This window comes from Cylas formicarius, unplaced genomic scaffold, assembly GCF_029955315.1.
Source record: "Cylas formicarius isolate icCylForm1 unplaced genomic scaffold, icCylForm1.1 PGA_scaffold_2__14_contigs__length_35257938, whole genome shotgun sequence".
NCBI lineage: Eukaryota > Metazoa > Arthropoda > Insecta > Coleoptera > Brentidae > Cylas > Cylas formicarius.
The window spans coordinates 19,984,553-20,003,998 of NW_026844319.1; the positions used below are offsets into that span (position 1 = coordinate 19,984,553).

The 19,446-nt window shown below is 32.9% G+C and overlaps 1 protein-coding gene across 4 annotated transcripts in view; it reads left to right on the plus strand.

The window, feature by feature from the left end:
* Nucleotides 1-19,446, plus strand: part of LOC132698576 (limbic system-associated membrane protein-like) — a 228,788-nt gene that overhangs the window by 122,154 nt on the left and 87,188 nt on the right. For all 4 annotated transcript variants that reach the window (XM_060664754.1, XM_060664752.1, XM_060664756.1 and 1 more), the window contains one exon: nucleotides 15,239-15,364. In XM_060664754.1, the coding sequence (XP_060520737.1) occupies nucleotides 15,239-15,364 (126 nt within the window). The remainder of the gene's footprint in view (nucleotides 1-15,238; nucleotides 15,365-19,446) is intronic.

The window sequence follows — 19,446 nt, forward strand, 5'->3', positions numbered from 1 at the left end:
TTTTCAGAAATTCCGACTTGAGCTTTTTGAGGCTTTCCTCTTCTCGTTAATTAGTTCGATTGAAGATTTTGTCATTTGGTTTACCAATAAGCCATAATATTTCACTGATGTTGTTAATATTTAGTTTACTTGAAAAATCGACATATCTCGGACTATACGTTTTAATAATATCACGTTCATATCATGTCGAAAGCCTCTTTTGTAATAAATAAATACCTGTTCTAAAAATCCGCAGATTCCAACTCGAAGAACTTTAAAATGATAAACAAGTCGTATAGGGTTGTGTCATATTTGCACGGCAGATGAACATAAATGCAAACATTTGGTCGGCAGTAATATGCGCTTTAACATCAAAATTCTAGTGCGATCAACTCAAACATTAAACGTAAAACCGAACCGTGGTCGTTTCCGGTTCGAAATCTCATTGTTTGGTTATGTTCAAACAAACGCAAATCGCCAGACTTGTGTCGTTAATTACGCAAAACCAAATTGACTTAAAGCGAGCAAATTCTGCGGTCTTAGAAACGTTATTGCAGCGATTGATGTCGATTATCGCCGTTTACCAGTTTTCGCCATTTTGTGTTTGATTTTCATTTGCGTCGATAAACAAGCCTAGCGAAACGATTCCGTGGCGTAGCTTTCGGATTTTCAGGCGTGTTATAGTTTATTTATGATTACACCTGGTGCTATTAAAATAACATCTAATAATTTTATGAGTGAGTCCCAAGACCGAGGAATAAATGGAAAAAATACTTGTATACTTAGTATTCCGGAAAAATAGCTACAAACATTTAGCACAAAACCTTTGTCGTGCCTGAATCTTTCGACAGGATGACAACGACAGAGGTTTGCGATGATGCCGACTTGCAAATCCGAATATAAAAAAAACTGATCAACTAATCTTACTTTCCGGCTCTTTATAGTTTATTCCATTATATATGAGATAAATTTAGAAGTTGTTAATTCTAATTATCGAGAAAATTCTTCTTCGCGTCAGTAATAATAATAACAATATTGACCTTACTCTGTTACAACGTAACACAAGGAGAAGTTGAAGCGTAGCTTCCTAACCTAAACTCTTTCGTCCTAATCTAATTTAGCAACCAGGGTTGGGCTGACTTTAATCAACTGATTTAAATCACTACTAAAATCATGATTTCTATAACTTGATTTTTTTAAGTTAAAATCATGACTTCAATCAAACTCCTATTTATTAAAATCTTTTTTACTAGACTATTTGTAAGTCTTTGCACAGTAAATTTAAAATGTGTGCAGAGCAGCCGTAAGTTATAACTTTTGAATCTGTCTTTTCCTCCAAAGTTTTTCGCACGAGAGCCATATTTGCAGTCATATTGGGATTTATATGAAACAAACGAACCACCTCGGTCAAATATTCTGAACTATGAGGTTTTCCCGAAGTATCAATAGTTTCAATAACTGACTGATTGTGGACCCGTCAATGGACAGAGAAAGAAAAACATTTTGCCTTTTCCTCGTTATCGATGTCATCTAAAAGGCTTGTTGATAACGTTTTTCTTGATGGCGGCGTATAACCAGGTCTTAATAAGTGGATAGCTACTTCAGAGTTTTCATTGCATCTGATTAGTAGCAAAAATTGCCTTTGCTATGTGTTTGTCAATCTTTTCTTTTTCAGCTGCTGACATTCACATTACGATATTATTCAAATTAGGCTGATTTTCAGTTTTTTCCTTTTTCTTTGTATGGACTTTGCGGAGATTCGCAAAGGCTTGACAAATCTGTAATGAGTATCGTGGAACTGAATGCAAACGATGTAGTAGTAAGATCTACAAAACTGTCAAGCGACAGTCGGGTGCCTAAAAACAAAATAAAAACATGAAAAAGATAAATTATAAATTTATGCCATTATTAATAAATGATAATTCAAATACGCACCCCATATTCCTTTAAAAAATTAGTATAGGGTTTATTGGATTTTTTTAAATTCATACGGCAAACTTTTTTTTTTAATCCGTTGAAAATTCTTTCCTTAGATAAAGAAATTATACGATATGAATACGAAATACTTTCTTTATATATCGTAAAAAATAAAAATAAGTAATAATCTAAAAATGATAAATATTAACATAAATAAAATATGCAGGAATTCAAAATTTGCCAAGAAAAGACAAAAAGAACATGACATTTTTTAAATAATAAATTAATTAATTCTTATGAAAACGTTTTTGTAATTACCATACGCCTTTTGCGAGATGGAAATATAAAAAAAAATGAAATAAGTAATAATAAAACACAATATTATTTACCTACCAGTATTCGTTTCTTGCTGCTTATTACCACAAACGTCATGACGGGCCTTAAGTCTTTGGACTATCCCTTGAATTTCTATTTTGCAGATCGCTCTACACCCAGATTTATTGGGATCTGTTTTTGTTAAATAAAACTGCCATATGCTAGGTTCTTTTCTTCCAGTCATTTAAATGGTTAGTTCCACTCTTTTGACAAACCACCAAGACGTATTCGACAACGACAATTGAATCAATGAGTTCGAAAACCGTCCAAAAACTCCAAAATTTGACATTTTAAAGTAAGATTTTGTTTAAAATTTGTCTCTTCATCAATTGATTGCACCAGTAGAATGAGGAGAAAACCCGTACATGTGCGTGACTTGTGCGGTTTTTTATTTCAACAACAAAATAGTAGCCAGTTGCTTGTTTAGCATGAAGACCTAGATATGGCCTGTTTGCACACGGAAATTCGATGTGGGTCTTTGAAACAAAATAAGAAAAGTTTGATTTTCTTTCTTGTTTGTTTTCCGCACATCTGACGCGGATTGATTTTGCTTCCATGAGTCCTCGTAAGTACGTGTCTTGTAAATACGGTTTAGATAAAGCAGATTTTTCGTCTTCTTCAGTAAATCACCGTAGGATTTCAGAAGCAGGCATAATAATAGACCTCGTACATTGTGCGATGAAAGAACTCTGAAAATTAAAGAGCACATTAAGGCGTTTCCGGTCAAAGTTTCACATTATTCCTCCAAAACCATTCGTTATTTAGATGCATCTTTGGATGTAAAGAAAATGCATGTATTGTTTGTCGCAAAATATATAGGCTGGAAATTTTTTATATTTTAACGAACGCTTTTTTGTTTGGGAGGTTGATGTATGCTCGAAGCGCGAAAGACATGGTACGAAGCTGAAGGATGTTAACCTTAACGATAACGCAAAAAGAGTAGTTGCAGCGGAACTAATGGTCCATAAAATGCGGGCCAAGAAATTTTGTAATAAAATTAAAGAAGTGCAAAACCTGTGCACTCAACGACCAGAAGTAATGGGACTAGCTTTTGATTATATGCAGAACATGCCACTACTGCATATTCCAGTCCAGTAAATTTTTATTTTAGGCAGCTCTGGGTATTTGCATTCCAAATCACAATCTTAAGGATTCTCCTGGTCATTTTTATGCTTACCATGAAGGTAAAGATCAGAAGGGACCTAATGAAGTGTGCACATTTCTGAATGATTACATAATGAATCATATACTCCCTGAAATCACTGAACTGCATTTATTCTCCAATGGATGTGCAGGGCAGAACCGAAACCAAAGTCCTAATCCAGGATTTGTTAAAATCTAGAAGTATAGATTGTTTATACTCCCATACTTTTAAATTACTCGAAGAACATAAGAGCAGCCCACCTCTGCCCAATAATAAGGCACATCAAGGACTTGTACCAATTAATGAAAAAAAAATAGTCGACATCAAGACATCAGACATCACTGTGAAGTCTTCGAATTCTATTACCACCTTATGGAATACCACCAATGCTAAAAATGATGATTGAGATGTCTGTTTTGATAATGTATTTTTTTCTTTGCCCCGAATAAACAATAAAAAAATAAACAAATATCCATTACTTTTTTTTTTGGAGGTTGAGTTAAAAAACCGTCCCCTCTTTTTATCTGCGATTCGTAGTTTTTTTTTTAAAGCTACCATCAAAAATACATTGCAAACCACGAGACCTAAAACTTTTCTATGCAAGCCAAAATCATATGTCGACTAGTTTCAATGTTAAAAGGTTTTCATTGATTTTCTGGAAACGCTGATTTTGGACTTTTTGGTACTGTTTTCGAACGCACCGATTCAATTTATAAATTGGGAAAAAAACAGGCCGCAACAGAAATTTGCAAAAAACGCGTTCTGACGAATACTTAGTGTGCATATTGACCATATTGTTTATAGTGGCTATTAAATATTTTGGAATTGTTACAAAAAAATCGGAAGATACATATTCTTATAAAATAAATAAAAAACAATTAAAATAAAAACAAATAAAAAAAATTATAAAAAAGACGATGATTTTTTATTTTTTTAATAAAAATTAAAATTTGCCCAACGCTGAAATTTTAAGTTGGATAAGCAAATAGGATTCATCAAAAAATTATCTTGCGGTTGTGCAATAATAAAAGAATATCTCTAACATCGATAGGATAGATGATTTTGCAAATCTTTCATTTCAATTTTAAGCTACCGAGTCCTTTTAAACTTTTTGGGACTTTATTATTAGCTACGGACCTGGTAACTTAATAATTTATCAAATAAACAAATAAATTTGTGTTTTCTAAACCATATGTGTTACAAGTGAAATACATTACATGATTTGAAATATCTTTCTTTAAAATAATTAAAAATTAAATCAAGTTTCATATGGTTTGTTGTATAAAAGTAGAATCAACCTAAAACTGCATTTAATCAGTTACTATCAGATTTTATTTTACTAATTTCAGTTGTAATGCAGCTGGATTACATTATAATTTTAATTATTGATTCAATCTGGATATTGAACCTGTTATTCACCATTCGACTTTTTCGATTTTATCATTTTATCATTTCAAATGAAATCATATTAATTTTGGACAGTCCAATCTTATTGAAGAAATTTGTCACTAATTTGGCACTATTTGCAAAATGACAATTTAAACAAATAAATATATATTTTTAAGTTGCTACAATACATTAATCGTGCATCACACCACGGATTTCAGGAGATATGAATGTAAATATAGAAGCTAAAAGCTCATCTAAACCCTCTAAACGAGCTAATCTAAATGCACCACTGAAGGTTCTACTCCTAGAAGCTCCTCTAAAAGGCCCATTGAAACGTCGTCTACAAGAATCAACTCTTCGAGAGCCTAAAAAAGTTTATACACGTTTTGCATTCTGTACTTTTTGTACGACGTCACGAATACATTTATTAAGTGAAGTGATGAACGCAGAATACATACAGAATCACTAAAACTGACAAACTTCAAAATAAAGACCACCAATATACGCTTTGAGTGAGTGTAGCAGAGGGAAAGTAGAAGCAATATATGTTAGTGTCAAAAGTTAACACTATTTTTTTTCTTACCTAAAATTTCTGTAGCTAATTATATATTAGTTATTTTTATATTGTACGATTTTGCGCAGATATTCCTAGTGTTCTATAAAAAGGAAATCGTAAGTCACCTACTTTTGTTTATTTGATTACCAAAGTTACGTAATATTAAATGTATTTACATAAAAAATATGAATGTAAGCAAATATAGCGTAATTTTGTTATTGCCGGTGTTAAATAGATTTTCTCTAGAAATGTCTGTTCTGATTAAAATTAGGTCTACTAGACTAGACCAACTAAAAATTGCTGCCATGTCTAGTTAGACACGGAATTCAAAAAGGAAAACGTATACGCTTTTCCTTTGGGACTTGGACTAGAAAATAAACGAAAAATAAATTCGAAAACGACACTAAAATCGATTTAATACCTCACGTGCTGTACGCGTAATATATAGAGCGCGACCACAAAAATGTGCACACCGACGTAGCGCAGTAATATAGCTAATTTAATACATTAACGATAATGTGACATCAAACGAAACCTTAGTCAATTTTGCGAGCGCTCGGAAATATGCGCCACGTAAAATGGAATTCGTGACAGATGACCAGAAAACATGCTAATGCGTGTACCACGGCTCGTAGGGCGAACGTTTTCGAATGAGCGAGCGCATTTGTCACGCTTTCTTACAACTTAAATGAAGCTTTTCGGTCTCAATGTCAATTACAAATTATTCGCAGTAAAAAAGCGCAATCCGACGCGAGTTACTGGCAGATAATATTCAAAGAAACTTCCACAGGCTACTGTAAAACTTTTTACAAAACTTCTTGATTTCTCCTGCTTCAGTTTTTGCTGAGTCTTCATTGAACAATTAAAAAGCATTACATTAGATTAATTATTAGTAGATTTACTTAGACATTTAAACTCGATACACCCTAACATACATTTTACCACTGAGCTGTAATTATCAACAGAAAATCAGACCTAACGTTGGGTCATTGTGTTTACAGAAAACCTACGCACACAGACCGATACCATGATCACCATTCACATCCACATCACCATCCCGCCCAAAAAGGATCCGTTATCAACTCTCTTGTTTACAACTATCTCAGCCCGAGTCACTGAAAACAGAATTAAAACACCTTACCTCTGCTCTTCTTTCTAATAATTTCCACATTAAAGATATTAAGCGTTCCATCAAAAAATACACTTCACCACAACCTTCCAATAGCAATGAGGCCAAAAGCAATCCTACACTTGCCACTGTGGTCCTTCCTTACATTCAAAACATTACTGACCACATATCAAAAGTTCTAAAGAAGTATAACGTCAAAACCAGATTTACCACTTGTCCAAAAATCTCTCAACATCTGCGGTCCGTCAAAGACAAAATTCTATTTGAGATGCCAGGAGTTTACAGCATTCCATGCATATGCGGCAAAGAATACATTGGAGAGACCGGACGAAAAATATCAACTAGGCTCAAAGAACACGAAAGAGCCTTACGACTATGACAAATAAACTCATCAGTTGTTGCCGAACACACTCATGAAACCGGGCATAAAATTTTATTCTAACCAAAACTAAAATTCTTGCATGTAATTTTCTACCAACGAAAAATCCGAAAGTCTATAGAGATCTATAAACAACCTAACAATCTTAACCACGACTCAGGTCTTTACCTGTCACCAATTTGGGAATCATCTCAAACAATATATAAGCAGGTACAGAGTTAAACACGAGCCAGTTTCAGTCAACTTCTGAAGAAGCCAACAGGATGATTGGCGAAACATCAGCAATTTCAACTCAGCAAAAACCAATGCAGGAGGAATCCAGAAGTTTTGTAAAAAGATAATATTTTGTTTCGGTTCAGCCCCAACTTGAAACGTAGTTATTCTTTGTCCGAAGCCAATTTGTTATTGGTTACCAGTAGTTTCTGTACTGTACTAAGGAATAGCGATGATATTAAATACCTAGTACAAACAAACTGGAAAATCCTCAACAGAGTTATGTATGTATTTGAAGTCGCTCTAAATAAATAATAAATAAATGTGTTTGCAATATACATTGCAATGAATGTGGCAAAAATATTATGGTTGCAAAAAATATCGGGAGACCTTACAACTGATCACCGCTCTGACCCTTGTGGTAACTAAAATGTGAATACCGAGCGAATTTTTCTGATAATAAATGAAAAAAAAATACTTTTGAAAAATTTAGATTCTTACTTTTCCTGTACTACTTGTTGGGTGCTAAATACCTGGCAGGATATACGTAGGTAGGTATGAAAAACACGAACAACAATAAACTACCATTTTTTATTAAAAAACAACAGTCATGGTTATTTACAAAATGTGCACATTAAATAATCTTTGAATTTTAGTTAAAAGAAATTGAGTTTGCTTCTGTATTTTATTGGGATAAAGTTTGTATACATTAAAATTGAAAGATCCTTCAAACTTTTTGTTTTGTAATTAACTATTTCATTAAATCAGTGATAACTTTTTAATTTGTCCAGGAAAGTATCAATTTTGACATATTTTTTTACCCCCTACTAATTTCCAATCATCTAATAGTCAAGAATGCTGAATGTGATACTTCAAGGCGTCACTTTGTTAACCACTAGATTGAGTTACTTCAAACGTTTCCAGTACTTTGGCCACCGCTTTAGGAGCGAGGTTTTTTACCTACTGATGGTATTTTGACGATTATCAGGAAAAATGTACCCGAAAAAATATGGCATCCAACACGTTGACCAGTCAATCGTTTTTTTAAAGACTCATGACTAAAATGACATTTATCAAACTTGATGCATAATATACTATTATTACATCAGATCTTGTTTTACCTTAAGAACAGAAAAACGCATCTAATGGAAAATAGGTTAGAAACCTAATGGATTTTTTTTTTAAATTGAAAAAAAATTTTTTTTATAATGCTATTCAATAATTCATAATTTCAAATTATATCCAAATTTTGTCATTATGAAAATTATTGTATATTGCCGTATTCATAGTTGTTCCATATTTCTCAAGTATTTTTAAGGTATAAAGTTACTATAAACGTGTGGTTTGTCGTTTTCGAGATACAGGGTGTCAAAGTTTTACTTTTTCCTAAATAATTACGTTTTGTTTCTGTGTATTTTTTGATAGGAGAAACTGAATTTTGTTACTAATTTACCTGTTACTTGACTTTCAGTGTAATTACATCCATATAAATATGAGTGACCAGGACTTTAATAAAAACGACGAAGTTTCGGGCGTTGGGAAGATCTGATGAAGGCGACTTAGAAATGGAAGATTCAAAAATGGCAGTTACAAAACAATAATAAACACACCATAAAACACGAGCAACAGAAAGAGGAAATTTTAATAAATATCATACATATATAGTAGAAATGGATGATTGATCGCTCCCAAAAATTTTAGCCCATAATCTATCTTTTATTTTAAAATAAATATTTTGCTTACCTCCGAAATACTTTTGATTTTGTTCCTTTTGTTTTAATTTTACGGACATGTGCACAACGTTACCAACCAAGTAAAACCTCGCCCACTTAACGAATTATTAACGACGCAAACTAATTGGGAGACCATTTTGTAGGCCAAAGCTGGCGAAACTTGGGTTGGCCCGGCAGCACAACTGACCGAGAAGCCTGTGAAACTTTTATCCGACCCAGTACAAGACACACGCGAACTAAGGTTCGAAAATTTTGTTTGACTCGGTAACAGCCTAACCCTAAACAGCAGCAACAGAGCTGAGCAGAGGATAATAAAATTTCCTTTCACATGCCGGTCACATAAACATTTTTCTTACATTTTAGCTACTTACATACTCAAACGGAAAGCATAATGCATTTTACTTCAGGAAAAATATCGGACGTGGCTGGAATTTGGGTAGCGGGATACATCGAGACGACAAGAAAAACTTAATTGACAAAAGTTCGTAACTTATTTGCTTCAATACACTGTTATTAAGAGCGACTATATTGACTACGCCCGAATGGCCGTTTTATGATAATGAAAGAAATCAATTAAAAAACTGCATTCAAAACTAAACAAGTACCCAGTAGTCCATTTATTATGGCATGACATCTTATCCCAGAACCTATAAAACATAAAGACAGAAGTTGTTTCGATTCACTTATGCTTTTAAAATACTATTTTGTAATAATTAGGATCTTGTAATCATTAGAGTTGTTACTTGTCCACGAAAATACGGACATCCTTATTATTACAAAATAAAATGTTATAAGCAGTGAATCGAAACAACTTCTGTCTTTATGTTTTATAGGTTCTGGGATAAGATGTCATGCCATAATAAATGGACTACTGGGTACTTGATCAGTTTTGAATGCTGTTTTTATTGCTAATATTTCCAAATCTACGATATCTTGAAATGGGAAATGTTTTCCTTTTTTTAATGTCTAAGCATAAAATAATAAGAATTTTTAAGTTTATATATACATGATAATGACACTATATTCCGGAATATCATCCGTTCGCTTGTTGAACTCCGACTGGAATCCTGCAGACGTTTCGCCAAAATCTCACTTGGCATCTTCAATGCTCGGGCTCCGAAAACACTTCGAACACTGGGAGGTTATCGGCGGTACGTGCGGTATTTATACTCTGCGCCGGAGATGGTAACGGTGCTGCTTGTGCGGGAGGGGAGGTGGCTCCGCCCCCCGAATTGTCGCGTTGTTAATTTCGCCCGATCTTAGTTGCGATGTCCCCGTTGGCTGCTACGTATCGCTCTGTTGTTTGATTATCGTAAATATAAAATATGTCTAGAGAGTTGTACAAAATTAAAACATGCAATATACAAAATTGTAACTTGTACACGAAAACACAAGCATATTTAACAGTAAAATGGTTTAAACGTATAAACAAAGAACTATTACCTTTCAGGTATTTTTCAATATTCTTTCCCTGAGAAAAAGTGTCATCCCATAATAAACGCATCACCCGGTACATAGCGTAGTGATAAAGTATTATGTCGTCATTATTTATCATAGGTTAATAAGTTTACCTTAAATAATTACCTTTTACTAATATTGTTTAAATAATGGAAGTTGTTTCATAAAAGCATGGCAATAATATATATATATATATATATATATATATATATATATATATATATATATATATATATATATATATATATATATATATATATATATATATATACATATATATATATATATATATATATATATATATATATATATATATAATATATATATATATATATATATATATATATATATATATATATATATATATATATATATATATATATATATATATACTATATATATATATATATATATATATATATATATATATATATATATATATATATATATATATATATATATATATATATATATATACATATATATATATATATATATATATATATATATATATATATATATATATATATATATATATATATATATATATATATATATATATATATAAGTTTACCTTAAATAATTACCTTTTACTAATATTGTTTAAATAATGGAAGTTGTTTCATAAAAGCATGGCAATAATATATATATATATATATATATATATATATATATATATATATATATATATATATATTATTTTTGCACATTACGAATCTTTCAAGAAATTTTTATATGGCACTGTCACAAGTTTAAATGCAACATTGCTAATTTATTGAGAAAACATTTTGCAGCTTTCATAATGTCAAAAATGAACTTTAGAAGTCTATTAGAAAGTGTTCAATAAGCCTCCAGCACTAAGGATAAAATAATAAGTCAATATCAGGTCAAACGGGACGTGCCGAATAATTGAAGTGGTCGCTGTCCGCCATGTTGTCATCCGTGCGTCGTCTAAACATCGTTAGACACAATGACAGCACAATTACTACCACAATCGAGGGCGCTTCAACAGTTTGCCATTCGAGAAATCTGAAGCGAAATCCTCAAAGGCATTAATAAGTCCTCAGGCCTATGTCCTATGGGATTGGTAAACATGTAGCGATAACGGAAATATGAGACGTTGATTGTTTGTGTGCGAATACGATTGAATAATAAAAATGGCCGCAAAGGAAATAATTGATTCGCGTCCAACCGTAGTCGAAAACAGTTTTTTAAGATCAGGATTATGCACAATATCGCGAACAGCTATCCAATCCAAGTCAGTGACAAATCATTTTAGTTATCCCATCTCAATTTGGAACATGTTTGTGGGAAATTGTGATTTGTGAATGAGTATTGTACATCTAGTAACCTAGTACTCAGTTTTGTTTAGGTATTTGAAGATAGCATTAATTTTTATTTTTAAAGTCGCTCTAACAAGAATTACATTATAATTTGTTTACAAAGATATCACGTTTGATAAATATTCTTATTACATAAATAAGTTCAGACATGTTGTTTTACTTTTGAGAAAAACAAAACAAAAATTTTAATTTTATTTAATGATCCATGTACCGCCTAAGTTCCAATTATATTCAAATTGGCAGCGTTGGAACCAGATCTATGATGTTACTTTTGCACTTTCTTCTAACGATTTGCGTGATTTGAGAGTTAACATGATTAAAACATATTTATACAGTAGGTAATACTATTTTATCAATATCTACCTGAATATGAGTCTTCAAGACTATTTGAATAAAAATCATAGATGACTCTGAAAACCCTGCAGCAAGTTCTACACCATAACTCTCAAATATCAGTTGTTCTAACCAATTTCCATTGATCGATTCGCAAAACAGTCTAAACCTCTAATTAACAAGAACTAACCTATTCATTTTTGCATTTTTGTGATTTGAGGTTGTCGTAACTTGAAAACCCATTTAAGGAATATATTTTAGACACGCTTTGTTAACATTGCTAAAAATTTTAAAATATTTGCCTTGTCGATTGAGATTCGAGTGTCTATTTAAGCATCATTTTATATGCTCCGATAGATAGATTGTAAACTGCGACGTTCATAAATAATACAGCCCACTCCTAGATGGAAATGTTTCAAATAAGCATTCTGTGCGCTCAATAAATAACTTAGTATCACTCAAGGACAGTACAGAGTTGCGCAGTTTTTTATAAACCATGCTTCTTAGTGTATTACCGACAGTCCAACTTTAACTCATATAAAAATGGCTTCTATATTCGGTAATCTTCATTGGGTATTTTGTACTGGTTTTGCCTTACATCAAGTAAAAATTTCGAGGTTAATTTTGAGTTAAGGAGTGAGGAAGAGTGTTCCTAATCGACTTGTCTGTTCATTTGTCCTAATAAAATTATGAATTATTTACTAGAAAATACCTCGATTACATGTAGGCATTTGCAGCACACCATTTTAGATAATAATTGTTCATAAAAACGGAAAACCAAAAGTCATGGCTCATGTATTTATATGAGTTAACTAAAACTTTTTCGCTTCTCCAAGGGAACGTCAAACAGGTTGCGGATATTATGCAACAAGTACGGTAAAGGGCATTTGAGTCACGAGTTTATTTGACAGGAGCCGAGTGAGTGTTTAAATGAGTGACTTAAAAAGTATACCAAACTTGTTGCATAGTATAATTTTTTTACGACCGTTAGTTTTTTGGGTACATTTTCGCACACGAATATATTCACTGACATGACCGTCAGAATTGACAAAACGTCAAAACTCGTGCTGTAATATGCCAGAACTATCCGAAGTGACTCGGATCCGTGGGACAAAAACCACACGTGGTAAAGTGACGCTTCCTGTACGCTAGGTCGGTGTATAATTAAATGTTTTACAGAAGAGTGTAGAAAAAAATATTTTTCTACTCCCGTCTGTAAAATACCTAATTACCCACGGATCTAGCATGCGGGAAGCGACACTTTACCACGGCAGTTTCGTTTCCCATGAATCCGAGCCACTTCGGACATTTCCGGGATTTTACCGCACGGATTTGGGAGCAATCGGATGTTTTCGGAGATATTTCCCACACTTTGAATTTTGACGTTTGTCAATTCTGACGGTGAATGTATTCGTGTTGTTTTACGAAAATGTACCCAAAAACTAACGGTCGTAGAAAAAGTATAGTATGCAACACGTTCGGTAAACTTTTTAACTCCCTCGTTTATTAAAAACTCGCTCCGCTCGTGTCAAAGAAACTCGTGAGTCAAATGCCGTTTACTGCACTTGTTGCATAATATACTATTGTGATCTTATAATACGGTAGTAATACTATGATTCTTTGCTTTGCACACAATTTTGAGATAAAGCTTAGCCAATTTTTATAATGATACTGGCTAAGGGATTTTACTATTTAAGGCGGTGAGCTTTAATATTTTACGCTGAGAGTATAGAGAGACGACAGAGAAAATAGAACAGAAGTAGAATTTATTCTTGGACTAAATGGAATTTCAGCTTTCACGTTTAATATCCATACATATTAATGAGCGTGTTACCATATTCAATCTACACAAAATCAGTTTTAATAGACAATCAAGGCACGAAACGACATCTTAGCATTTATTATACGCTCTGGAGCTCTCAAATCCGAGCCGGAAATTTCGCAACTTTATTCGTACCTTACAAAGTCGTGCGCCGAATTCGTATCTTAATAAACAAAGCAAATCCGGGCGTTACTTTTGTGCATTTTTAAGACAGCTATGGTCAGAGGAAAAAGATAATTCCATACCTAGTAATTATAATCCAATTTTGATTCACGCATCAAATTGTTAGATACCTAGCCTAAAATTTCCTTTTTGTTATTTACTTTTTCACTCATGCCTTATTCGATGATTTAACTTTGTTACAATTTATATAAAACTTAATTAGCTCGTAAGTATATTCCTCATTTGATATATGAATATAATTTAATATCTTAAACACAAACACTTTTAATAGCATCACTTCTAATGGAACATGGAGAGACTTTTTACTCTCACGGTCAAGTAAACATTTGAACGCAAAGAGTATCTTCTTTCTCAGATTTCCAGATAGAAAAAGTCAGTCTAACTCAAGTCTCAGTTTCGACTAGGTTAAGCGAAACCTGCTCTATACTTGTAATAATTTTAAGGCTTAAAATTTTCGTGCAGGGTAACACACAACATGTTAAATCTTTTACTTCACAAAATAGTGTATTTAAATTTTTGAATATGTGTCAACTTCAAAGTCATTCAAGGTCAGTTTTAATGTTTTGATTGGAACAGTATAATTTTAATTGCTCTATTGTGTTTATTAGGAACAAGGAAAAAACAAAAAAAATCCAATAAACACCATGGAGCAATTGAAATTGTCGAGGCTCTATTGAATTTTTGACTTGGTAGTCTTTACTTTTCACTTTCTGATTCAAATTATTAACGAAAATTTATAACATAACAATAAAGTCAATATAGCAACAAAAGCTTCCAGATTTTCTCCAATGTATCTGTCAGCAATTAAAGAGCCTTTTTTAGCCTATTAAAAAGGCGAACATTTAGAAGATGTAAGCCAAATCAGAACACCCTGCAAAATAGAATGCCCAAAACGTTATGTTATAAAAAAAATAATTATTAATTTTTTTATACCATTCCTTGGTGAAATTTGCCTACCTAAATATTGTGGTATCAATTAATACAATATCTTCCAAAAACAATATTTAAAATGATTTAGAAAATAAGATGAAGTATATACCGTCTCTATATATTTTTTTATTGTTTTGTCTTATTAATGTGCAGAGTGTCGAGGTTAACGAATTCAATCGGTACTATTTTTTTACTGGAACAACGCGACCCCAGGGGGGCTACGAACACAACCTATTACCTATTTTTTTCTTTTTTTTAAACTCGAAATCTCCGAAGTAGGGGCAATAAATTCGGCATTTCCATTGATTACACCCGGATCTCGAGCAATTTGTAACCCTCGCTTTCTTGTTTACAGGTTCCTGGCAGGCAACAAAATTAAAAATCGATCCGGCGACTCTGCCCACTTTTATATCTTCTAGTCAAGTATTTAAAGTGAAGGACGAGGACACCGTGACTTTACCATGCGAGGTATCCAATCCCGGTAAGTGTTTTTCGTCAATAAGATCACAAAATTAAATCATATATAACAATTGGTGTGGCAAATGTGTACAGGATGGGCCAAATTGAGCAATTAAGGGGAAACCCCCAGTAGACGAAAAGTGATGTCGGTGTCTGCCGCTCAAGTTTCATAAAAACATAATGGTAAAAATCATCAAAATATGGCAATGGCAAATTTTGTGATCCCATAAAAACTCTTATTAAATATCTTTTTACCAATGGTTTTTAATCAGGAGAAAAATCGATTTTTTATTTGGAAAACCATGCATATTTTTGAATGATTGAAAAGGACTCAAAACCAGCTTTCCAAAAATACTCAGTCATATTGGAAAAGGCTTTTATCACTTTGAATTCTTTGGACAGGAGAGTAATTCAGAAAACAAATACATATACGATACGTTGGTCTTTCGAATAAAAGGTACATGATGAAAAATTATTTGTAGCTCGACCAGTATCGTAAGAGAAAACAAAATCTAATTGACATTTTTAATTAATAGTAGACCGTTTCGAAAAAAATAGTATTTTATAATAATTAATTCTTAATTTAATTAATAATAAACACGAATGTTAGCCAATGGGACTGACAACTAACTAACCAAAACGAACCAATAGAAATGACAATAACTAGAACACAAATACAGTGAGTCCAGAAAAATTTGTGAGCGGCGATTTTCCATTTTTTTTTTAAATGTATTTGAAAAGTGCAATAAAAATCTAGCGTCTTCAGAGCCAAAAACACATCTTCAAACTTTTAATTTTTCGAAGAAGGCCTGAGGCATAAGTTTAATTTCCCATATAAAAAATACGATTTTTTTTTTAATAACCATTATTTTTAAAAAGGTGCTTTGGAAATTTATATATTAAAACACAAAATATTCCTTAGTAAAAAAGTTGGAACGAACAGCCAATAACTCTATAACGGTATCAAATATACATGAGCGGTTTTTACCTTCATGTTTTTTGCTAAAAGTGAAACCCAGACGCCGACATCAATTTTCTTCTCTCTGCTTGAGAAATTGTCCTGACAGGTATTTTGCTGCAGTCCGTATCTCCTATACACAGCTAACCAAAACATTTTTGTTGATTTTTTTATTTTAAGGGCCGCACTAAGCAGGCAGTCATTAATTTTAGACATGTTTTTTTCTTAAAGGAAACTGTATTTTTTATTCGTTCATCTACGTCATTAATTGTGATTACACAACTGTGCAATTTTCATATGGAAGGAAAAAAAATAGTGAAATTTACTATGAATCCCTATTTATAATTAAAATAGTATTGAGAATACGTTTGTTTAAATTGATAAAAATAAATATGTGCTAATAAAAGTGAAGTATAAAAAACTCCAGTTAAGGTCTCACCCCTAGAAGTGCTAGTGAAATTATTGATTTGTAAAGGAAAATCATAACAAGTAAAGGTGATATGTATATATATGAAAATATTTAAATTACGGGAGAGGATAAAATCTATAGAAAATGTTCCGTAATTAATACTTACTTTTTCTCTCTGTGCTTGTATACTTTATATTTATTGCAATTGATGTCAGTTTACGTACTGACAATTATCACTATTAGATATTATTATTCAAACCTGTAAAATAATTTCAAGGGTAAATCAACAAAAAATTTGTACAACAGTGTTGTACAATTAACCACTGTCAAGTTGAGACACAGTGCGGCCACGATCTCTTCGGCAAGACCAAGCTAAGGCAACGCGCGTAATGATTATTGCAAACTGTTTCCTGTATTTTTCTGGAGAATTAGATAAATTGAACAAATCGTAAATTAACTTAGTGGTAATTTGTAAAGTGTTGTTCGTTATGTAATAGGAGAGCGTGGGGCCAGCCGGCCCACTAAAATTTTTTATTATTTTGTGTGACGTAACGATCAAGTCGATTTATTTTTGAATTACTTACTTACTTAACTAAATTATTTATAATATTATATATAATAATTATTTATTAAAAAGTATTGAACAAAAAAATCGTTACTGATTGATAACTATTTTTCTATCGATGAAAAAATTTGTTATTGGCATTTATAAGATTTGCGAATGCTAGAGCTCTTGGTTAAATCCATAGAGTTATCCAAAAAATAACACTTTCAATAAATATGGAATAGCTTTTTTTACAATTTTTTAGCGGTCCATTTTACCCCTGGTACCACGCAAAGGGCCAAAAATGTGCAAATAACCAGAATTTATAATTATTAGAAGAAAAAAAATTGGTTAATTTTTAAGGCGGGCCTTCTTTCCCCATCCTTCCCTACCCGTTAGTCGTAATAACACTGAATCTATACTTAACAAACACAATCTGACATCAATTTAAGTTGGTAGAGCCGGTCCCAAATTGATCAAAAACTATTGCACGTCATATTACGAATTTCGAATAAAGCTCCTTCACGTAAAGAATGTTTGGCTTTTTCGAATTTATCCGCTTAAATTCACTTCGTTTGAATCTCACAGAGTTGACAATTTGCGAGCGTTCCTTGGAAGGGTTTAATATCGCCGGAAGAAATGAAATCGCCGTTCGTACCCGCGCGGTATTCTAAAACTTATTCGAAAGGAAAAACGTTAAATTGAATCCCGCTAACGAGAATAGCGGTTTATTTGTTCTGCAGTAGTCAACAAAATTTTTCTTCCTATTATTTATATTCTTTTCTAAAGTGTAACCGTCGCGCTTAGGCGGTTACAATTCCTTGATTGAATATTGTTAAGATGGCGGTACTTGCTGAACCGGGGCACCCACTTAAATACAAAGCATTTGATTTAGCAGAAAATGGTAAACTTTTTTTTGCTATTTTACAATTCTTAGTAATATTTAAAATTTGATGTAGAGGTTAGGTACACGCAACAGTGAATTTATAATATGGGATGCAATTGTATCGATTAAATTGCGAATTTAAAGTCCCTAATAAAAATGTTTGTAGTACGAACTAGGATTTTTAACTTTGAAGATTAAATTATGGGTGGTTGAATATTAAAAGCATAAAATGCTTTTATGCTTTCTATCTTACCTAAGCGTCCGTTAACTACAGGGTGCGGCAAAATGATAGGTACTATTTGGGATGTTAATAAAAACCAAACTACATAAAGCAAACCTTTTTTTGAAATGTACATTTTAAGCCATTTAGGAACGTTAATTTTTAAAAATGATGTCTTTTAACTGACGGCCATTATTGTCGATGCACTCTTGTAGGTTCTCGCGGAAGCGCATCATTACCCGATGGATCATTTCTTGGAGAATTGAGGCAATTTCTTATCTTATGGCTGCCTTTAATTCTTCCAAAGTCCGCGGATGATGTGTGAAAACTCTCGCTTTCAGGTAACCCCAAAGAAAAAAGTCGCAAGGCGACAAATCAGGCGAACGTGGCGGCCAGCCAAGATCACCCCGTAAAGTCACCACTATGTTTAGGAATATTTTTTGAAGAAGATATAGTGAACGACGCGGTGTGTGCGATGTATCACCATCCTGCTGAAATCAAAGATGTTCTCTTTGATCGTTGTTCAACTCGTTCACTTTTGGACGCAGGAAATTGTTAACCATATCAAAATATCGATCTCCGTTGACTTACCGTTATTCCTCCTCTTCGAAAAATGTAAGGACCTTAAACGCCGAATTCCGAGATTGCACACCAGACGGTGACTTTTGGACTGTGAAGAGGTCGCTCATGAAGTTCGTGTGGACTATTTGCGGACCAATAACGGAAATTTTGCTTATTTACGGTATCCGAGAGGTGAAAGTGAGCTTCATCCCTAGACATGAATACAGCGCCTCTGGGCATGTTTTGAAGAATATCCCGGCATAAATTTTTACGGGTTTCATAATCTCTTGCGCTTAATTCCTGCACTACCATCATTTTGTACGGATGCATTTGGAGTGAGTTGTGTAAAACACTCTATCGGGAATTCCCAAAGCAGCTGCATGCTTACAAGCTGAACGCCTTGGAGACTGTTGTACGGAAACTCTTACTGCATTCACATTTTCCGGTGTTCTTACTGTCCTTGGTCGGCCAGTAGATTTTCGGTTAAGCGCAGAACCTGTTTCCCTGAAGTGTAAAACCCACCGAC